Consider the following 24,222-nt stretch of genomic DNA (forward strand, 5'->3'; position numbering starts at 1 on the left):
CAGACATGCCTACGTACAGAGTATGTATAGGCTATCAGCAGCACAATGCACTATAGAGTATACTATAGAGTATACACCACTGAATATTAACCTATACCAAACAATTTATTTGACAAGACAATTCTGTCCCTAGAGATCAAGACAAAACTTCTGACAGATTCTGACTGAAACCCAGCACCCTGCCACCCTCCCAGTTATACAGATAATCTTTTATGCAGTCAGCAGATTAAATTAATAGCCACTGGCAAATAGATATTGAAGCAAGCAAGTTCACCCGCACCCCATAAGACGACCAAGTATGGACTGAATGTTGGAAGTATCATTTACTGTTCCTTGATGTGGTTTTTATTAATAGATTTTAAATAGTTTAATGGCGAAATGATACTAATGCAATATCAAGTCATGAGAAGGGTGCAGGGTGGGAGGGTTGTCATCAAAATATACTGAGTACCAAAATAAAAGTAAAGAAAAGGAGGCGATCCGAGCACTCCAAAGGTTAAAAGATGAGGAGAGGGTGGATACAAATTAATGTACTTTATTGGTTAAAATAAGCCAACATGTTTCGACTCAAAAAGAGTCTTCATCAGGGCAAGTATGAGTGTTTTTACCAAAGTAAAAGTGTTTATTTAGCAAATATTGTCAAGCTTTTTCAAAAACAGCAGATCTACAAGCTCACAAGACGTCACATTGTAGATCAGCGTATAGCCAAAGTGTTAAGTGGTTAATATATGTGTTGTATTAATAATACAATCTGCAATAATACAATCATCCCCAACAAGTAGGCCCAACTAAAGCTGTCAAGTTGTAATAAGTGGAATAGAAGTAACAACAATTGAAAGTGAAATAAAATTACCAAATAATTTGTACTGTGCAATGGCATCGCAAGCACTGCGCATTATTGTATGGTATGAATAAATGTACATAGTTACTTTGCAACACTTTGACAGGCTAATATTAAACAGCCTCACTAATTGATACAGTGCAGAGGGACATGGGTTGATATGATGTTTTGCCGCGGTGACTTTACGAACACAATGGGGTCCTAATTCCTCCTGTGTCCTTCTCTCTCCCTTCTAGCAAACACCATAATGCGAATAGAAAAAGCTGAGAAGACTGTGAGATCCATATTGTGCTTTGAATAGCTTCAAATATGAAAGTGATCAAAAGGTTAAACACAGAAGTCATATATATCTCCACCCTTTTAAGTCTGTAAGACTGCCGATGACTTGTTTCACATGTTTCAACTGCGCCGTTGACGAGTTTTTAGGTTTTTATTGATTCAGAATGGTCTGGCATCTATCCACCGTCTAGCAGCGTCCCTGTCGCTATATATGTACGCTCTGCTGCGTTGTGGTCCAGTGTCAGTGAACCAGATCTGCAACCTGTATTGTTCCTTTCACCTCCTCTTCGGTTCATCACTGGACTGTCAATCTGTCTAATCGTCTTGATTTATATTACAGACAGGAAGAATTTTAAAAATATATTTAAAACCCGCTTTACATCAGATTATTCAACGCATTATGTGTCTCACTCTCATCTGAGTAAAAATGATGATACATTTGTGTGCAACAGTGAGTTTCCTATTGCCCACAGTGTACTAATTGACTGTAAACGGCTTGTGAAGCTACCAGCATTGTTGAACAATGGTATGATGCCCAGTTTAACACATTCTGACCTGAGATCAGATTCATACAAGGTTTCCGCCGGACACACACTGGTCTGATGAACCCATTCTGACCTGAGATCAGATTCTAAAAATGTCAGTCGCTCTTTGATTTTTCAAAAATAGCAGACCTACAAGCTCGTATCGCGCCACTCGGTGGCGCGATATGAGCTTGTAGATCTGCTATTTTTAAATAGCTAAATCATAACATGATGCTGACACCAAAATGGGTGCCCGGTCAGAATGGGTTAACCACATAGCCTACATAAGCCCTATTTATTATGCTCTCTCTCTCTCTCTCTCTCTCTCTAGCTGGATATGAATAGCCTCGGAAACCCAGACGTTTTTATTTTCCGTATATTCTCTGTATATTTTATCATCCCCAAATGCAGAGTCACTATTATATTATCTAATGATTAGATATTTGATAGTAATGATATATCACACAGTGGTGTGTGGTACTAATTAATGTGGCTCTAGACCACTTATAGACAGGGCAGCATATCATGGTAAACACTGGAGTCTGGACATTTAACAAATGCGGGGGAAAAAGAGAACTTCACATCACCTTCAAGTTGTTATTTAAAAATAGCAAATCTACAAGCTCACAATGCATTGAGAACTTGTAGCATTGAGAACTTGTAGATTGGCTATTTACAAATAGCTGAAGTACAGTATAGGGCTGAAGTGGTGGACGAATGTTACAATCAAATAATCCAATTATTGTTGTGGAGTAAAAGTGCAATATTTGTACTCAAGTAGCCTACATTATTTGAGTACATTTACCTATTGAATATTAGAATGTATCTGGAAAGACCCGCTGTGGTGACCATACCAAACCCACCACCCCACCAGCCAGCCAATTATACTATTTTTATGTCATAGCCACACTGGCATGCATAAACCACATTTCCAAGATGTACTATCAGGTATCATGGGAATGATTCGGATATAAGGATAAGGATGCTATTGCAATGTCAACAAGAAGCAAGACCCTTTAAAGGCCATTCCTACTTTTACTTTCTGCATAGCATGCAATTAGAAACCAATATAAGCAGGCTGGGACTGTTGACCCGTTGCAGAGCAGTTCAGAGTTTCATTTGGTGAGTGAGACTTCATCTGTCCTTCATAGTCCTATTATTTTATTAGACATGTTAGCTATGAATACTGAATAGTCATATAAATGTTTAGAGATAGCTATTCATAGTCGTATTCATAGTCGTATAATAAATGTGCTAGACATGTTCGCTATTCATTTTTAACATGACTCCATACATAGAGACATATAGCTATAGTAATTAGTAAACATAACCCGGACCTACTTAATGTTATATTGCACATGACTGATTGATGAAATTATTGATTGTGTATTCTTGTATATATAATGATATGGTTTAGGACAAATTTAAATTTGCTCATTCATTTCTATTTAGACATTTCAATTAGAGATGTCCCGATCACGTTTCTTTGCTCCCGAACCGATTCCGATCATTTGATTTTGAGACATACCGATACCGATTTTCCCGATCCAATCTTTATATTTTTATATAACACTTACGCCATATCACAATAGCAAATATCCTAATGTATGTCACTCTAGTGTAGTCTGTTGTGTTACCTTTCAATTATTGAAAGGCAAAATGTGACTATACTTTTATTAGTATATTACACAATTACTGTCAGTGTGGGGTTTTTTGTTAGTTTTTTGTTGAAAGCATGGAATCATAGCAAAATAATTATATATTGGTTAATTAGAGTGAATACAGTTCTACAGCTTATAGAACTGAAGTAAAGTTAAAACTCTTAAAGAGTATCTCTCTCATTCAGAGAGAGAACTACAGACACCTATGCATAGCGGGGGTTGCATTTCCTTTGTTTTCACAATAGGTGTCTTTCACGCCTCTAAATTACTAGTTTTTGTTTGATGATCTCTGACTGGGACCAGAAGGAAAACAACTAGCATAAACACAACAGTTTTTACAAAATCTCATTGCTCATACATCTCTCTTTGGGATTTACATCAGACAATTAAAAATCTGATCTTTTCCATGTGATCGTAGCTGATTTCGGATCACCCAATCCGATCGGGACAACCCTAATTTCAATTAAGTTATGAATATTTAAGTATTAATTTGAATTGTATGTACTTTTACATCTAGAGTTATTATTATTTTAACTAAGTAACATCTTTTCAGATGTGGAACTAATGAGAAATGTAAAAATATCTCTTATGAAGTGGTGTGTTGCAAGAATGAACATTATGATTCATATAATCTAATTCATGATTATGAATAGTGAAATCATTCAACCCATGTTTTTCTTTCACACTTAGGGGTTGCACACAAGGTTCCACTGCATACTGGTAGAGGGGAAGAGTGAGTGTTCATCCTTTTTACCTATCGGTACATTAAACCTACACAAAGCTATAACCATAAGAATTGTCCTACAATGATCTGCTCAGATCTCAAGTCAGCAAAGGCATCAACCAACACCATATATTTCTCTGTCTATACAGAAAGCCTATAGAAAGGATATATCAATTATCAGCACTCACTTTGTATCCATTTAGGATTCTTTGTTTACCCCCACTGCCCCCAGCAGTCATCATCATAGGCATCCGTCCGTCAGTGATGACGATGGGTTGCGCCTGGGTGGTCGTGTCTTTTTGCAGCGGCGGCTGTGGCTGGACAGCCCTGCTCCGGAGTGGCAGTCTTTAGCGCAGTTGGCGCAGACAAAACGAGAGGGGGACTGCAGGCACAGGAGTGGGGGCTGCTTCACGCAGTTTCCTCTTCTGTATCTTCGCCTGCAACAAGGAGATGTGTCTCTCCTCGGCACGGCGGGTTCCTGCAGCGACAGTCTGCCTCCAAACGCCACGGCCTTTTGCAGCTTCCTCCCAGTTGTTGTGGTCAATGCCTGCCTGCTTCATATCACGTTTGCAAACGTCCTTGAAGAGCAGGCGTGGGCGACCAAGAGGTCTGGAGCCTGTTGCCAGCAGTAGCAACAAAATTAATGGACATTTCGGGCCGTAGGCCTTCCTCAGCGTGAAAGAAATACGACATTCTTACGCTGAGGAAGGCCTACGGGCCGAAAAATCTGTTTGTTACTTCTGTGGGGGGAAACCTATAATAAACAAAGAATCCTAAATTGATAAAAAAGTGAGTGCTGGAATTCCTTCCTATAGACTATTCCTACCAGAACCGTGCACCCGATATTCTTATACTGTGAAGTGTGAACTACTCAACTGAGTGCTTGTCCTCTCTTCAAATGTCTACAGAAAGCCGCCAACATGAGTACGGACGCAGAGATGCAGCAGTATGGCAAGGCCGCCATTTATCTCCGTAAGCCAGAGAGGGAGAGAATTGAGGCTCAAGCTGCACCCTTTGATGCCAAAACTGCAGCTTATGTGGCTGATAAGGTTGAGCTGTACCTCAAGTGTACGATTCTAAGCAAGGAAGGTGCCAAAGTCACCGTGGAAACGCTGGACAAGAAAGATGTAGGTGTATCTAAAATTAAATAGTGGCACAGTACAACTCTAATCAATTACATTCTGAACCTTTTTTCTTTTTTCTGTTTTTTCTTTTTAGAAAAGAACTGTCCCTGAGGCGGATGTGACCCCTATGAACCCTCCCAAGTATGACAAGATTGAGGACATGGCCATGATGACCCACCTCACTGAAGCCACTGTCCTGTATAACCTCAAAGAGCGTTATGCAGCATGGATGATCTATGTAAGCTTGTCTTCATGCTGAGAATAGTACTGCACCTGTCGATAGCAAAGACGTTAAGTCACCACATTAAAACCATAGAAAAACAAATGCAAAGAAACGTATGGTTCTGAAGTTTGCAAATAAACTCATGGTTCTGAAGTTAACTTGATCATTAGTTGATGCCACTTGCAAGTTGTGAGTGTATAATCCGTGCTTTAGTGATCCGTTGTCCCAGATACTGTATGTGGTATGCTCAGTGCTATGTTGTATGATTCTCTCTCTTCTCCCCTTCAGACATACTCGGGCTTGTTCTGTGCAACTGTGAACCCCTACAAGTGGCTCCCAGTGTACGACCAGGAGGTTGTAAATGCCTACAGAGGCAAGAAGCGTATTGAGGCTCCACCCCACATCTTCTCTGTCTCTGACAACGCCTATCAGTTCATGCTGATGGGTACGTACTAGTCAAGACAATGTTAAAATATATATGGGTTTGTGCTGTATATCCTTGACTAAAAGTTTGCTTTACATTTTACAGATAAAGAGAACCAGTCTGTCCTGATCACGTAAGTTTCCCATCTACTAGGCATTAAACAAGAAATGACACGTGTCATATGTGATATTATACTAGCTTGCGGCAGGCTTTTGTTTTTCCCCCGAGCAGATCTTTTTTTGAGTGGTGGGGGGGGATGGGGGGGGGGGATTGCACCACTCAGTTCACACGGGTGTGACTTTTTCTTCTGCAGCACAAAATGTAGGCCTAATGTAAACAAAAGAGACGCTCTTCTGACTCTGGGTCTCTTATGAAGGCAAAACCTTCCCGAGATTCCTTGCGATGTTCGGTCCCTTGGATTAAATTGAGTCCCGGAAAAGTCCCGGAAAAGACGCGCTGTGATTGGCCAGTAGTCACTTGAGTGTCAGTGGGAGACATGGAGGAGTTGCATGAGTGACGTCACTTGGGCAGCGACGCAGTGTGCCTTCAGCACTTCCGCTTGACTTCCTGCATGCCTTCAATGGAGAGTGGAGACACGTCACTCCAATGAACTGCAGCGGCCAATGAGGCATCTATTTGTTTTAAATATCTATTGGTGTGATGACGCAACACCGCCGTTCAGAGTATGGGAAAGTCTTCCCATTAAAGGACAGCCACTTATCAAAAAGTGTTGCAGAAGTGTTGCAAGTCTGTTCATAGACCATCTGCTCTTAAGCTGGTAAATAAGAACATTGTACACAAATTCACTAAGTACATTTCTCTGAATGTATGCAGTGGAGAATCCGGTGCTGGGAAGACTGTGAACACCAAGCGTGTCATCCAGTACTTTGCAACAGCAGCAAGTTCTAGTGGAGAGAAATGCGCGGCCGACAGCGGAAAAATCAAGGTATATGTGCAAGGTTTTAACATTAACAAAGAAATGTTTTTGAAGACAATTAAAGCATTATATGCAACATAGCAATTATTTAATTTAAAAATAATTCTGACCTTTTAAACTGGGTGATGTCAAAACAATTCTAGGGGTCACTGGAGGATCAAATTATTGCAGCCAATCCCTTGCTGGAGGCCTATGGTAATGCCAAGACTGTGAGGAATGACAACTCCTCTCGCTTTGTAAGTGTAAAATAATTACATTTTATGAGTAAACTTATAATTCCACAATGTAGACGAATGCAACTAATTGTGCTATATCAAACAGGGTAAATTCATCAGAATCCATTTCAACACTGCGGGTAAATTGGCCAGTGCTGATATTGAGACATGTAAGTATGAAGTTCAGAGATGATACATTATATATTTGTCAATTTGAGGATTACATTTTGACTTATGTACAACCCATATAGATTATTATTATTAGGGCCCGAGCACTGCACAGTGTGAGGCCCTATTGAAATCGTAATGATTATTATTATTCTTTATTCCCCCGAATGAATCGCGCTTTTGAGCCGCATAACGTAGGCCTACTCGAAAATAAACTTTGCACACACATCACAAGTGGTGAAAAAGAAAATCGGTACACACCTGTAGGCTATCAGGTCCCAAAGTACAAAAATAATTATCTTGGCGCCATGACCTAAACCGAACAGGAAGTCGGCCATTTTTACTTTATTTTGGCGTTTTGGACTTTAACAAACTTCTATAGCAGGATGGTCCGTTCCACATAAACCCCTATAGCAGGATGGTCCATACCACATAAAACTCGCTCAGCGTACACAAAAGACCTTAACGATGAATAGTGAGTTTGTGAAATTAATATTATTACCCTTATTATTATTATTATTAGTTATGTTGTACAACCCATATAGATCTGCTGGAGAAGTCTAGAGTGACCTACCAGCTTCCTGCAGAGAGAGGTTACCATATCTTCTTCCAGATGATGACCAACCACAAACCTGAGATTATTGGTAAATGGAATTAGAATTACTGATGATACAGTGAGAACATTAATGATTAATGAATAAGAAAACATGTTCACTCTTTTTTAATCTCTTTTCAGAAAATTGTCTCATCACCTCCAACCCCTACGACTTCCCGTTGATCAGCATGGGTGTGATCGTTGTGCCAAGCATTGATGACAAAGCTGAGTTGGACGCGACTGATGTCAGTGAACATTATTTTAATCAGCAAAATGTGTACCCCCCCCCACCCCCCCATGTCCTTAAATTGCCACTTTAGAAATGCCATACACTTATATGGTATGTTGGTTTGTTTACTGTTGTTGACTTCCTGTTGATTTCATTGAATATCATTGGTCATCTGACCAGTTTCATTGGCTTTCATTGGATTAAATCGACAGGAACTGGAGCACACACAGCCCAGGAAAAGTGTGGATACACAGTTCTAAAGGATGTTTGTCAATGAATACTCTCAATCTTCTCTGCATATTGACATCAGGAAGCTATTGACATCCTGGGCTTCAACGCTGAGGAGAAAGTGTACATCTACAAGTTCACCGGTGCAGTGATGCATCATGGGGTGTTGACCTTCAAACAGAAGCAGCGTGAGGAACAGGCAGAGCCAGACGGCACAGAGGGTGAGCTGCAGCTTCAACAAAAAATTGAGATAATAGTCTTGTATTTACTTATATTCACTAAGATAATATATATTTTCAATATATTTCCTTTTTTTTTAGATTATACCGTTTAGAGTTTAAATAGACTAGAGTTTAAATAGGTTATTTGGTTTACCTGTGGTCCTAGATTGCTATGTCTATGTATTTGACGTAATACCTTGTGTTTACCTCGCTTAAATTGCACTCTGGATTAAGCGTCTGCTAAATGCCTGAATCGTAAATTGCATTTCAGTGGCTGACAAGATCTGCTACCTGTTGGGTCTGAACTCAGCGGATATGCTTAAGGCATACTGCTACCCCAGAGTTAAAGTGGGAAATGAATTCGTCACTAAAGGACAAACTGTGCCACAGGTGAGTAAATTACATTAATTCCACGTTATGATTTCATGCACATGCACCTTATATTCTCAACACAGCAAGACAGCATACCATAACAACTCCAATATATTTTTGTAGTTGTGTCCACAGACAGTCTTAAATCATCTTCTGTAATTAAAATGATCCTCCAACATTATTGTCTCAGCCAGACAGAATGTGTGGCAGAAACTATGTTTTGCACCATGTCTGTCCGTCCGTGCGTGTGAGTGTGTATTCGTCTGTCTGTGAGCAGCTAATCTCCGGCACCGTTGGGGTGCTCACAGCAAAACTGTGCATGCACACTCTACTCCCTGGAGGCCAGAGTAGAACCTCTTCATGTTGCATGCACCTCCGACATAATATGTATAACATACAATATGTACAATATGTATATGTATATGTATAACAATAGTGTTAAAATAATATTATTATTTTAACACTATTGTTATACAGAGAGGGGGCGGGGAATCAGCAATTACAGCCCGTATTGTTATAAAATAAACACTACACATTGTGTATATCCAACCCTACAACCCCTCCCGGTCAGCGGCACTCACTCAGATCAGCAAACACAGGAAAGCTGTCAGAACCTTCCTTGAAACACAGACTCTTCTCCCTTCTGGCTCCCTTCTGGAACAAACTTCCCATTGCAGTTTGATCTGCAGACCCACTGCAATCTCCCTAATCTGAAAACTCACATCTTGAGACACCATCCTAGCCTGTAGCACTTGGCCTAGCCTTGAAGACGTTGCAGGCTTATGTAAAGGCTAAAATGTAATTTAGATAGCATGTTACGTAGATGCCAGGCAAGGTTCATTTGTAGACCTGGCATCCTAAAATGTACATTGTAGATTATTGAACAGTTTACTTTAGACTGATGATAGGTTATTGGTTAACCTATGATTATAGATAATTATTGCTATGCCTTTGATCACGTTTTCCTTGATTACTGTAAATTGGTCTTGATTAGGAGCGTCTGTAAATGCATAAATTGTAAATAGTAAATTGTGTAATTCACACCCCTACTAATAATATTCCTATTTCCTTAGGTAATGAACTCAGTTGGTGCCTTGGCCAAGTCCATCTATGAGAAGCTGTTCTTGTGGATGGTCATTAGGATCAACGAGATGCTGGACACCAAGCAGCCGAGAAATTACTACATTGGTGTGCTGGACATCGCTGGTTTTGAAATCTTTGATGTAAGCATGGACTTGTTTTAAGTGGCATGGACTTGTTTTAAGTGGGATACTCATTATTTTCATCACAAAGACTTTAAGAGACTGCATTCTAATGATATTTCCTCAAACAGTTCAACACCCTGGAGCAGCTGTGCATCAACTTCACCAATGAGAAACTGCAACAGTTTTTCAACCATACCATGTTTGTTCTGGAACAAGAAGAATACATGAAAGAGGGAATTCCTTGGGATCTCGTTGACTTTGGCATGGACCTGGCTGTCTGCATCGAGCTCATTGAGAAGGTATATTATTATTATTATTATTATATATTATGATGGACCTGGCCATCTGCTCAATGAGAAGGTATACATTATTATTTTGTGCTTTAATTGGACATGATGTTAATATAGTTTTAGTTTGACGTGATTTGTCTCTTCTGTCTCCTTTACAAAGCCGTTGGGCATCTTCTCCATCCTTGAAGAGGAGTGCATGTTCCCAAAGGCTTCAGACAAAACGTTCAATGACAAGTTGCATGGCACACATCTTGGAAAGTGTAAAGCCTTTGAGAAGCCAAAGCCTGCCAAAGGCAAGGGTGAGGCCCACTTCTCCCTGGTCCACTACGCTGGAACTGTGGACTACAGGTGAACACAAGCCTATAACCGCACCATAGACTGTAAAAAATAGAACCGCACACACACACGCACACACACACACACACACACACACACACACACACACACACACACACACACACACACACACACACACACACACACACACACACACACACACACACACACACACACACACACACACACACACACACACACATGCACACACACACACCTACCATGTATGTATATAAATGTAATAAATATAATATATATATATAACCCTATCCCAATCTGTCGACTACAGCATCACAGGTTGGCTAGAGAAGAATAAGGATCCTCTCAACGACTCTGTGGTGCAGCTGTACCAGAAGTCTTCAGTGAAGCTGCTCTGTATGCTATATCCCCCACCTGAGCCTGAAGGTATGTTTATTATTGCAACTGTAGGTCACAGATTACCGTACTATGAAAACCTGTCAGTCAGTCAGTTTGTCCGTCCGTCAAGCCTCGTGACACGCTTCATTAAACACCAACCAATAGGAACAGAAAGGTGCGGGGCATAAGCAATTACAGCCCGTACCTATTGCCTGGTTTTATGTTATGCCTGGTTTAAATTTAAAATATGCATGTTACATTTGTGTCGTCCACCTACTCGGCCGCCCACCCTCTAGGCAATTGTATTATTATAGGATAATAATATAAATATAATAATATCACTGTCACTCTCTGAATCTTACAGGAAGGGAGGCATTTTCATTCTGTATAACTACTGATAACTCATGATTTTAATATAAACAGATAATACCAAGAAGGGAGGCAAGAAAAAGGGTGGTTCCATGCAGACTGTGTCTAGTGCTTTCAGGGTAAGAATATTTATTCATAATTAAACATTAATTCCATGTAAGAAATAGGCTTCATGTTGGAATTAAACAATGTATGTTGTGAGCTTGTCTTGATTTGTATGGCTGGCGTTTAAAATATGGCTTAAATGGGTATGTTTAAAAAAATTCTAAAGAGTTCAAATAATTTTAGTGGAGGAAAAAGTGCAATATTGTACCAATGTTTACTAATACTAGGCCTAATTGACTCTTTTATGTCTCAATAGGCAAACTTGGGAGTGCTGATGACCAACTTGAGGAGCACTCATCCTCACTTTGTGCGTTGCCTGATTCCCAACGAGTCCAAGACTCCAGGTAAACAGAAAATAAACATTTGACGTCTTTTCAATGTAATACACTCTCGTCGTCTAAGCCGGAATGCGGAAAAGGCTTTTGACCAGGTGGAAAATTCCTAGTTGTTCTCAGTGATGGAAAAGTTTAACATTGGAGACAGGTTCATTGCATGGATTAGGGTTAGGCTATTGTACAACAATCCCAATTCTAGGAGACTGACAAACCAGCCACTATCCTCACAATTTGTGCTGGGCAAGGGCTGCAAACAGGGTTGCGTATTGAGTCCTTTACCTTTTGCTTTAGCTCTAGAGCCCCTTGCCCAAACAATTAGAGCAAACGCTGACACGATGGGTACAACACAGAATCCAATAAGATCTCCCTGTATGCAGATGACATTCTTCTGTATGTAATGACCCAAAACCACAATCACATGGATTATGGTTCTCCTAATAATAATGAAGCAACATCTTTACAGGCCTGATGGAGAACTTCCTGGTCATCCACCAGCTGAGGTGTAACGGTGTGCTGGAGGGCATCAGGATTTGTAGAAAGGGCTTCCCAAGCAGAATCCCCTATGCTGACTTCAAGCAGAGGTATCAGTTCCTTTTTCCAGCAGCTTTTGGTTTAAAACATATTAACACAGGCACACAAAAATTACCATGAACTTCTGCAAAACAGGTACAAAGTACTGAATGCCAGTGCATGTCCTGATGGCGCATTCATGGACAATAAGAAGGCCAGTGAGAAGCTGCTTGGGTCCATTGATGTATCTGTTGAAGAGTACAGATTTGGACACACCAAGGTAATAAACACACCGTAAACATTATGGACAGAGGATTAAAAGTAGATTTTACGGTTGTTTAGTTACAGTGTTTGTGACATTGTATTCAGGTGTTCTTCAAAGCTGGTCTGCTGGGTGTCCTTGAGGAGATGCGAGATGAAAAGCTGTCCACTCTGGTCACCATGACTCAGGCACTGGCACGAGGTTACGTCATGAGGAAGGAGTTTGTCAAGATGATGCAAAGGAGGTAGGCTACTTTGAAAACATGTCGCTGTTCAATAGAAATAAAAAAGTGTCTAGGCTACTGCAGCTAACTTCATGTACAATATCAACTAGAAATGCACTCTGTCGAGCTGCCAACTTTCACCTTGCACACAAGTGCAAGGTGTTATCTGCACAGTTCAGCACCTGCAGAAAACCTATTTAAAGTGACAGAACAATGTTGCATTGATGTGAACAAGTTAAACGCACTGTGAACAAAACAAATAGGAAATCAAATATATTTAGTGGCTTTAGGGCTACAATAGTAACACATATGACAACAATAGCAGCTATACTTGCAGTCATTCATGGAAACCTCGATCTGCAGCTCGGGAGGTCCTCATGATCCACTGAAACCACTGTTTTCCACAGAGAGGCCATTTACAGCATCCAGTTCAACGTGCGATCATTTGTCAATGTGAAACACTGGCCATGGATGAAGCTGTACTACAGGATCAAGCCTCTCCTGCAGAGTGCTGAGACTGAGAAGGAGCTGCAGAACATGAAGGAGAACTATGAAAAGATGAAGACTGACCTGGCCACTGCCCTGGCCGCGAAGAAGACACTGGAAGAGAAATTGGTGGCTCTGGTACAGGAGAAGAATAACCTTGCAGCAGCATCGGCATCAGTAAGTACCTGTACACGAAATGTTGCTAAGCGCAATCAGTAAGTAGCTATATTAATATTTCATATTCTTTATCATCCTATCTTAAGCCAAAATGTAATATAAAATGTAGTATAAATACTCAAGCCAAATACCATGAAACCTTTATCAGGAAAATGTTTTACCAATCTGTAAATATAAACCAAAGTTAACCATAATATGAAAATACCTTTTAGCATTATAGAAAAAAGTATATACATAAAAATATATCCATCAGCTACCACCAGCACAAAGGCCTGACCCAATTTGTCGTTCTTCTGTGGGGAGGATGAATGTGGATATGCAACTCCTTTTGTAGGTTGAGAGCCTCAAGCTTCTTCCTTGTCCTCACCTCTACTGTCCAGGCTAGGGCCTGCCTTTTTTTACCAGCTTGTCTGTTAATGTCCTCAGGAAGCAGTTACAATACAAATCTCACCCAGAACAAAAGCTGACATTTTTTTCATTGACAACCAGGGAGACGACGCTCTGAATGATGCTGAGGAGAGATGTGAAGGTCTTATTAAAAGTAAGATCCAGTTGGAGGCAAAGGTCAAAGAGACGTCCGAGAGACTGGAGGACGAGGAGGAGATCAATGCTGAACTGACTGCCAAGAAGAGAAAGCTGGAGGATGAATGCTCTGAGCTCAAGAAGGACATTGATGACCTGGAGCTCACCTTGGCTAAAGTGGAGAAGGAGAAACACGCCACTGAAAACAAGGTATAGATTATACACTCTACCAAGTTATACAGTGGTCTCCCACTGCTCCCAGTGACTCCGGGGTCAAAAAGGTGTCGGAGACCAACGGTAGCCTTCTCAGCCCCACCCATGTGCAGTGTGGCCATTCAGCTACGGAGTGGCATTAATGATCCATTCATTCTGCTTATTTAGGTGAAGAACCTGACTGAGGAGATGGCGTCTCAGGATGAGAGCGTTGCTAAGCTGAGCAAGGAGAAAAAAGCCCTCCAAGAGGCCCATCAGCAGACCCTGGATGACCTGCAGGCAGAGGAGGACAAAGTCAACACTCTGACCAAGGCCAAGACCAAGCTGGAGCAGCAAGTTGACGATGTGAGTTTACCAAAGGGTATCGGATGTTTTGAACTTTATTATATGTTTATTGTTGTACTGAATAATAACAAAAATAAATTGTGCAGTTGGAGGGTTCTCTGGAGCAAGAGAAGAAGATCCGCATGGACCTGGAGAGAGTCAGGAGAAAGCTTGAGGGTGATCTGAAACTGTCCCTGGAATCCGTCATGGACCTGGAAAATGACAAGCAGCAATCTGACGAGAAGATAAAAAAGTAATGTGAACCAACAATATGAAATGTCATGGAGAGAAACCACCTGCAGAATGACACTAAAATATGACTATTGACTGTATTCAACAGGAAGGACTTTGAAGTAAGCCAGCTTCTGAGTAAGATTGAGGATGAACAATCTTTGGGGGCCCAGCTGCAGAAGAAGATCAAAGAACTTCAGGTATTCTTATTTTCTGTAAAATCATTAATAGTAAATACGAGTGAATGGTTATTTTCAAATGTTAATCTAACATCATTCATTTGAAAGGCTCGTATTGAAGAACTGGAGGAGGAGATCGAGGCAGAGCGTGCCGCTCGTGCCAAAGTGGAGAAGCAGAGAGCCGATCTCTCCAGGGAACTTGAAGAGATCAGTGAGAGGCTGGAGGAGGCTGGAGGCGCCACCACTGCTCAGATCGAGATGAACAAGAAGCGCGAGGCTGAGTTCCAGAAGCTGCGTCGTGACCTTGAAGAGTCCACCCTGCAGCATGAGGCCACTGCTTCTGCTCTCCGTAAGAAACAGGCCGACAGCGTGGCTGAACTGGGTGAACAGATCGACAACCTCCAGAGAGTCAAGCAGAAACTGGAGAAGGAGAAGAGTGAATACAAGATGGAGATCGATGACCTGGCCAGCAACATGGAGTCTGTTGCTAAGGCAAAGGTATGATGGAATGCCTGTGTATAATTCTGGAGATAACAGTATTTCTGTTTGTGATCAAGTGAAATGAAATTCTCCAATTTTAAAACGGATAGTTCCACATTTGTGGGGCATAGTATTGAAAGACAGTCTTTATACCCAGCTCAGAGTTAATAGTGAGAATGTTTAAAACCAAGACATCTTGTGAATGGGTATGGTGATTGCAAACTCTAAAGGTTATTAAGCTGTTACGATAATTAGAACATTTTTAAGTAAGGCTTTGTAGATAAAAAACAATTCAGTGCTGTTCACTCCTAATAGCCAATGATGGACATGTGATAGGTAAGGAAACAAACCATACAAACTATACATATAAACTAGACCGGGCTGAATTATAGACTGCATCGTGTGGCATTGCTTTAAATCAAAGCGATGAACCCATCTGAAAAATATATGATTGATCATATCCAATGTTAATTTCCAGGGAAATCTTGAGAAGATGTGTCGCACCCTTGAGGACCAACTTAGTGAAATCAAAGCCAAGAGTGATGAGAACGTTCGCTCGATCAATGATATTGGAACTCAGAGAGCAAGACTGTTGACAGAGAACGGTAAATGTTTAATATTTTCTACATGGATTGACAATGGTACTTGCAAATGGACCATAATTAGAGATAATGCTTTGATCAACAATTATCCCTGGAATGATGATTTGTTTGAAATGTTTGAAACGAAAATTCATATTTCTAACTATAGGTGAGTTTGGTCGTCAACTGGAGGAGAAAGAATCTCTGGTCTCTCAGCTCACCAGAGGCAAGCAGGCCTTCACCCAACAGATTGAGGAGTTGAAGAGACAGGTTGAAGAGGAGGTTAAGGTGAGGAACAGAGTTTTTTTAGGCCTAGTTTGATATTTTTGGTCATTTCACATAATTTATTTTGTAAATTTTCTTTTGACAGGCAAAGAATGCCCTTGCTCATGCTGTGCAATCATCTCGCCATGACTGCGACCTTCTGAGGGAGCAGTTTGAGGAGGAGCAGGAGGCAAAGGCGGAGCTGCAGCGTGGAATGTCCAAGGCCAACGCTGAGGTGTGTCAGTGGAGGAGCAAGTATGAGACTGATGCTGTCCAACGCACTGAGGAGCTGGAGGAGGCCAAGTAAGTCAGCAGTGTTTCAACACTGTCGGCTACCACTCACTATGCAAAATATTACTCACAATAATATCCATTCTAAACTAATCAACAGGAAGAAGCTCGCCCAGCGTCTTCAGGAGGCTGAGGAGCAAATCGAGGCAGTGAATTCCAAGTGTGGCTCTCTGGAGAAGACCAAACAGAGACTCCAGGGTGAAGTGGAAGACCTCATGGTTGATGTGGAGAGGGCCAATGGTTTGGCTTCCAACCTAGACAAGAAACAGAGGAACTTCGATAAGGTGATTTGACATTCATCATATTTCATCTTAAAGTGGACACATTTCATTGCAAATGGTGTGCAGTTAAATGACACCTTTCATTACAAATGGTGTGCAGGTAGGCCTACTTAAAGTGGTGGTAAATGACACATTTCATTACGAATGGTCTGCAGGTCTTGGCAGAATGGAAGCAGAAATATGAAGAGGGACAGGCAGAACTGGAGGGAGCTCTGAAAGAGGCGCGTTCTCTCAGCACTGAGTTGTTTAAGATGAAGAATTCCTTCGAGGAGTCTCTGGACCAACTGGAGACCATGAAGCGTGAGAACAAGAACCTGCAACGTGAGTGTTTCTCTACATCATTCTTTTGTCAAAATTCTTTATTTTTGCTTCAATATTCTTTGCAAATTTCTTCAAAAAGTCATCATTTTGCTTTTAAAATTCTTTAAATGTTCAAGATCAATTGTGGATTATAGGCTCCACCAACTTTATTCAAATGCAAAATACTTGTTGACAATACAGAGGAGATATCAGACCTGACTGAACAGATCGGTGAGACTGGAAAGAGCATCCATGAGCTGGAGAAGTCCAAGAAGCAGATGGAGACAGAGAAGTCAGAGATCCAGACAGCCTTAGAGGAAGCTGAGGTAAAGATTTTAGCTTCTAGATGAACAATGACATTGTCTATAGTTTAGTTTAGTCATTAAACTATAGTGTAGCAACCCCACAGAAGTGTCTCTGAGTGAGCTAGCTCGTCGGATTGGTGAGGTGGCGATCAGGTATCGATTCCAGCTCAGGGTGTTGCACTATTTCCTACAATATTTTACACTATAATTTTGTAGATTTCTTTCAATACGTTTTATATTCAAACAGTGTAGCAGTATGATGTTACATCTTTATCCTGTGTTACATTTCAGGGTACTCTGGAGCATGAGGAGTCCAAGATTCTTCGTGTCCAGCTGGAGCTCAACCAGATCAAGGGTGAGGTGGACAGGAAGCTGGCAGAGAAGGATGAAGAGATGGAGCAGATCAAAAGGAATAGCCAGAGGGTGATGGACTCCATGCAGAGCACTCTGGACTCCGAGATCAGGAGCAGAAATGATGCCCTTAGAATCAAGAAGAAGATGGAGGGAGACCTGAACGAGATGGAAGTTCAGCTGAGCCACGCAAACCGCCAGGCTTCTGAGGCCCAGAAGCAGTTGAGGAATGTCCAGGGACAGCTTAAGGTGCAAACATAGTAGTTAGACACATTATTATTATTATTATTATATAAAACGTAATTATACAATGGAACTGATCTAGGAAAAAAAGGGGGAAAAAAAGTCTCTTCACCACTTCAAATGTGATTCATTTTAGGATGCCCAACTGCACCTTGACGATGCTCTTAGATGCCAAGAAGACCTGAAGGAGCAAGCTTTCATGGTGGAGCGTAGGAACGGCCTCATGGTCGCTGAGATCGAGGAGCTGAGAGTGGCTCTGGAACAGACAGAGAGAGGCCGCAAAGTGGCTGAGCAAGAACTGGTGGATGCCAGTGAGCGCGCTGGACTGTTGCACTCTCAGGTACGTAAGTCAATATAAACCTTTCAATATTCAGAATTAAAAATGATTTACATCTTGCTTACTTACATTGTTCAACTGAATCTTTATTTTAGAACACAAGCCTTTTGAACACCAAGAAGAAACTTGAAGCTGACCTGATCCAGGTCCAAGGTGAAGTGGACGACAGTGTTCAAGAAGCAAGGAATGCAGAGGAGAAGGCTAAGAAAGCCATCACTGATGTAAGTTAGGATGCCCTATTGCCCTACTATACCCTTATCTCTTAGATATCCTCATGTCATGTTTCATATTAACATACAATACAACAATGACTTTCCAGGCTGCTATGATGGCTGAGGAGCTGAAGAAAGAGCAGGACACCAGCTCTCACCTGGAGAGAATGAAGAAGAACCTGGAGGTCACAGTCAAGGACCTGCAGCACCGTCTGGATGAGGCTGAGAACCTGGCTATGAAGGGAGGCAAGAAGCAGCTTCAGAAACTGGAGTCTAGGGTAAGATGAAGTTTACTTCAACACAGCTTATGGTCAATGAAATAAGAATAAATCATTTCATAATATATAATGACACTGTGAAGGTGCGTGAACTGGAGGGAGAGGTCGACACTGCACAGAGAGGTGGAGCAGACGCTATTAAAGGTGCCCGCAAGTACGAGAGGAGAGTGAAGGAGCTGACATACCAGGTACTATATCGTTGCAATAACCATCAAGCTAATTGCAGAAATTAATAGATTGCATGAACAACTCAATTTATAAATTAAATTCACTCTCACTTTAGACTGAAGAGGACAAGAAGAATCTTGCCAGGCTTCAGGATCTGGTAGACAAACTGCAGTTGAAGGTGAAGGGCTACAAGAGACAGGCTGAGGAAGCGGTAAGACAAATATACATCTTCATTTGTGGTCGCCATGGGCAGTGTGTTGTGAACTAATACCACTAACATGAACATGATGCCACATAGGCTACTGCATTGGCCACAACCACAACTGAAATTGTTTTGTTTGGACTATAATTGTAAGGTGCTCTTTTCAAATATTGAGGCTTTGAACCATCTCTATCATATTGTAGGAGGAAGCAGCCAACACTCACCTGTCCAAGTGCAGAAAGGTTCAGCATGAGCTAGAGGAGGCAGAGGAGCGTGCTGACATCGCTGAATCCCAGGTCAACAAGATGAGAGCTAAAAGTCGTGACTCCAAGGTAAATACATGTGCAATATGAAGGTTTATTATATTGACATTTTTTAACTAAGATTTAACTAAATATTAATGTTGAATATCTAATAGCATATTCCTATTTTACAGGGAAATGAATAACTTGCTGAATAACTTCTCCAATTCAACTCACCATAAGAAGTCATACAATATGACCATTGGATTCAAAAAGTCATAAAATATGACCCATTGTATTCAATAAAGGTGGCAACAAAATACATTTGTTGTTATTCATTACTTTGTCAATCACTTTTTATTGTCAGTTTTGTCAGAATATTCTGGTTCCAAGTTCAAGGTTCACTTTATTTGTCATTTTCAAATGCTTGCACATATAAAAATGAAAATCGTACTCAAGACCAGCAGTGTATATAAAACCTATCAATAAAAGAAGAATAAGCATAAAAAGAGAACTGAAATCCAGAAACAGCAGCCTGACATACGAGTCCCCCCCCTCCAAATGGGTGAGAGCAGTATGTATGACAGACAGAGACACTGCATCTGAATTAGAGCAGCTCTTCCTGTAGGCATACTGGTGCGGGTCCACTCCACATTACTGTCGAAGGTATTCCTTATGTGGGCCATGACCAGCTATCAAAACATTTCATAGTGAGAGCCACTGGCCGAAAGTCATTCATGCCATTTGCTGCTGCACTTTTGGGCACCGGGATGATGGTAGAAGTCTTACACACCGGTACCACCGCCTGGGAGAGAGAGATATTAAAAATATCTGTCCAGACTTCTGTGAGTTCCTGAGCAGTCCCTCAACACCCTACCAGGCTACCAGGGATATTATCTGGGCCTGTTGCTTTCCAGGGATTCCTCGATTTATGCGCTGTAAGGTCCTCCATTCCAACTCACATGTCCAGTATATAGGCCTACTATTTTTGTAAACACATTGCAAAGATAAATAAATGTGTACTCATAGCTACACTATGTAACTTCCTGCAGAAGTGCTGACATTTACCATTGCATTGAGCGAATAGAGCTGGCCTGCTTGCTCAGGGGTTATTGAATCTTGACCATAAATTGTGTCAGATCCTGTGTCCAGGTAAGACATGACCTTTGACACGATCTAAATGTCTCAATAGAAGAGCAGGGAGACAAATACAACCACCTGAAATGTTATGTTGTATTGACATATTCTACAGATTGCACAAAATGACATTTTATCCATTAAAAATAAGTTCCATTGTGATGCTTTAAACTTAAACATTTTCAATGCAAATCATAGGATGGTTGTCAAGTGCCAAGACCTTATCAGAACCTTAGAAACTTGCTTTTATTTCCACATTTGGCTTGGTGGTTTCAACACATAATTCTGTGATGTGACAAACTCACATACATATTACGGCTTTAAATAACAGATGCAGCACAGCAGGATTTATTTGTCAGTAGCATTTATTGGACAGAAGACCAGAACAATCTTTTTTGCAATATCACTAGGAAGCTGAGTTACAGTATACTCGTATTAAGATGAAAAGAACACAATATTAACATTTTCAGAACATAAATATCAGTAGAACTATGTTATGTAACAAAAATATAATTATATTCTATGGTACAGATTACAAAAATAAAAATGTAGCCAAATAATACTGACAGTAATATGTTTGAACATCGTAGGACTGTCCTCGACTGGAATCGTTAGTCGTCTAGTCATCATAGGAATATAACTGCACGATGTTTTGTGTATACAAACCTTTAAGGATGGTGAGGTTGAGAACTGAACATTCCAAATTTAATTTCACAATGGCTTTACTGTAGCTATTGAAAAGGTTATGTAGAGTTTACAAGAGATGTACATGGGGGAAGCATACAAAACTAGCAAAGCCTTTGTCAACCAAGACAAACTGACCGATTGATTAGAGTATGAGGGGACAGTGCTAGAACATGTTTACAGCAAGCACATCATATCGGCAACACCACAACCAGACAAGCACACTGACAAATGGTTAAGTCAGGTGTTTTGGAACCGTTACAGCAGGTAACGCCATAGACGTCACAAAGTTCCTTTGACCACAGTGCTAAAAATGGAAGCAAATATAATTTGAGTTCAAATTGTGTCAATAAAACATCAATGTAGCCTACTGAGTGCATATAGACAATGTTCCATTCCTCATTGATACATTTTCAGGACAGGGACAGTTGCATCATGCATACAGTAATACTTACTAGTTTATAGGTATTAAAGTAGCATCAATGAATAGTTGTCATCGTAAAACAGAAATCACATATCATTTAAAACCTTTAACTTGGTTAACATTTTATACAAGGATGCATTTTCATAGCAGGGAATCCAATTGATTAATAATCCAATTTGGGATAGATTTTATGTTTGGACTGAGAGACAGTAGCGAGTTGTCTATCACAACAAACCATAGTGATCTACAAGCATTAAGCGTTGACAGTGACAAGATTATTAAAGTCATACATTTTAAGAGTCATGTATAATATAACTTAACTGCTGTTAATATTTATGTTAACAAGCTGAACTTGTGAAGCTTGTTAAACTATTTGAACTGCAGTCTTGGTGTGTGCGACCCACTACCCTTTATTTTGATATGTTTTGAACGGGTGGCGCAGAGCGCCGTGGTCATATGAAGATTGATACATAATAGTCCTCCATTTCATAAGAAGGCTTCACACATGATGCATTTGTTAATTATACATTTTAGGGAGGGAAGCATCTTAAAGGGATAATTTTATTTAAATAAATAATTGTCATTTCATCGTCTACCCAGGCTTTTGTGAACACCCCAGACAGTTTCCCCCCCCCCGCTCGATTCAGTATCTAGATATTTGATATTAATTTGATCAGACACGCACCTATACAAACCCATGTGACTTCAAACTCCATTTTAACCACGTTAGACACGGCACCGTCACATATTAGGAGGGCAGTATGAGTCACCAGAAACAAGGACGGGTCAAGGTCAAGGCAGACAGTGAGTGAAACCAGATGCAGAACACTAACATGCAGACTAAGGAGACATATAGAGAGTAAACTAAAGTCTTTATTCCATAAAGAACTTAGGTACAGGCAAGAGCAGAGTAATACCTTAGATACGATTTCACCAAACAAGGACATAACACAGGGGTCCAAAGTAGCAAGGAGCATAGGCAGCATAGATCTCTGTCTTCTTCTGTCCAGGTTGGAGCTGCGTGGGAGGTGGGAGGCTGTCAGGCTGACTGTGGAAGAGATCAGGTGTACAGTAAATGGCCAAGAATGAGTCTAGTCTAAAAGCTAAACCAACAGCTGCTGAACTGACCTAGTACTACTGTAGCTGCACCAGCATGTGCACTAGCTGGAGATATCAGTGAGCACTGCATGCTGTCACAGCCAGGTTTAAGTGGCCAGACAGGTAATTTCAGGATGGAGAACAGCCAGGTGATTGCCAGGACACACCTCCCCACATGCAGAGTGCAGCTCCAACCTAAAGGACAAACAAGCAGAGAGCATAGAGAGCCAAGACTGGCCAGATGCCATACACTATCATGGTTAAAATGTTTGAAGTTTCTAGTTTACAATGGGTTTGTGTAGGAAGGCATGTCTGATAAAATCAAAATCAATCATTTAGATCAAATATCTAAATACTGAATCGAGCAACATTAAAAAAAAAGTCTGGTGTGTTCACAAAAGCCTGAGAAGATGATACATTTTTTTTCTTTTCTTTTCTTTTCAGTGAAATATCCCTTTAAGAGTATAGTGCAAATCAGCTGATGCAATATCCTACTTTAGCATGGAATGGATCATTGAAGCATGTTATTGGCCTGATATATGCTGATATCTGTTGGTACTATAGTTGTCTTAGATCATAAGTATAAGTGTTTCAGATTAAAATAATTCCAAAGGGGCTATTGGGACGCTTTAACACTGTGAGATTACAGCAGTGTGTAAATATCACCATCTAGTGGTCAAAATATATTACACATGGTGTGACCAGGAAAAGGCTAGGTCGGACAACAATCACAGATAAGAGTATATTGTTTAAAAATCCTACATGAATTCAGAAGTATTCAAAATGTATGCTGCAATCTCATATTCTCACATTCCTTTTTTCAGTTTGCATCAGCAATCCCACGCCTTCTTCTCTGATGTTCTTTTTCTTTTTCATAGCAATGTTATGCTTAACTTTTCATGCAATTCGAACATACAGTCACAAACATGTAAATTATCAGTCGTATAGATTATGTTATTTTTACATGGTTTAATATTACCATGAGGAATTTCATCCTCCGTCCGAAGTACTCGTGGGGTGTCAGCAGCTTGGCTGCGTGTCCTTGGTCAAGACACCAAACCCATAACTGCTCCTGATGACCAGGCTGGTGCCTTGTGTGGTTTCCTCCATCATCGTTGTGTGAAAGTAATGCACATGGTAAAGTGCTTTGGAGAAAGGCGCTATATAAACACACCCTTTAACTTGTTCTTCTCTTTACTCCATGTCCTTCTATTTTATCAACCCTGAGAACAGAGTCTTAGATTTACATATCCGTGCTCGTGGTTGGAAACCTTGTATGTCCAAAACCTTTACTTTTCAGGAAATTTAAAAAAATCCAATGGATCCAGTGTGGTTGTTATTTTCTTGTACTTGTTAATACTATTGGTACCATTGGTTAAACATTTATAAAACACTTTCAACCTAGCCTCCCAATTTTGGGCATTTTGGGATTTTTTTTTTTGGCAATTTGGGAAA

General features: G+C 40.6%; 1 protein-coding gene across 1 annotated transcript; it reads left to right on the forward strand.

The window, feature by feature from the left end:
* Nucleotides 1-2,739: 2,739 nt before the first annotated feature.
* Nucleotides 2,740-19,744, forward strand: LOC310864720 (myosin heavy chain, fast skeletal muscle-like). The gene is made up of 42 exons (XM_083773435.1): nt 2,740-2,766; nt 3,996-4,038; nt 4,938-5,156; nt 5,248-5,391; nt 5,665-5,821; nt 5,906-5,933; nt 6,635-6,746; nt 6,881-6,973; nt 7,059-7,122; nt 7,666-7,764; nt 7,857-7,960; nt 8,255-8,393; nt 8,665-8,783; nt 9,839-9,988; nt 10,099-10,269; nt 10,421-10,608; nt 10,886-11,001; nt 11,377-11,441; nt 11,684-11,771; nt 12,226-12,343; nt 12,429-12,552; nt 12,642-12,778; nt 13,165-13,420; nt 13,910-14,152; nt 14,324-14,500; nt 14,587-14,732; nt 14,820-14,910; nt 14,998-15,387; nt 15,848-15,974; nt 16,120-16,238; nt 16,321-16,517; nt 16,606-16,789; nt 16,942-17,107; nt 17,288-17,412; nt 17,683-17,991; nt 18,122-18,325; nt 18,418-18,543; nt 18,642-18,812; nt 18,896-19,000; nt 19,096-19,191; nt 19,386-19,514; nt 19,619-19,744. Exons 3-42 carry the CDS (start codon nt 4,950-4,952, stop codon nt 19,628-19,630), a joined length of 5,796 nt encoding a protein of 1,931 aa, XP_083629561.1. The 5' UTR covers nt 2,740-2,766; nt 3,996-4,038; nt 4,938-4,949; the 3' UTR covers nt 19,631-19,744.
* Nucleotides 19,745-24,222: the final 4,478 nt, after the last annotated feature.

The sequence above is a fragment of the Protomyctophum parallelum genome (genome assembly GCF_964188405.1).
Source record: "Protomyctophum parallelum genome assembly, chromosome: 9".
NCBI classification, from domain to species: Eukaryota; Metazoa; Chordata; class Actinopteri; order Myctophiformes; family Myctophidae; genus Protomyctophum; species Protomyctophum parallelum.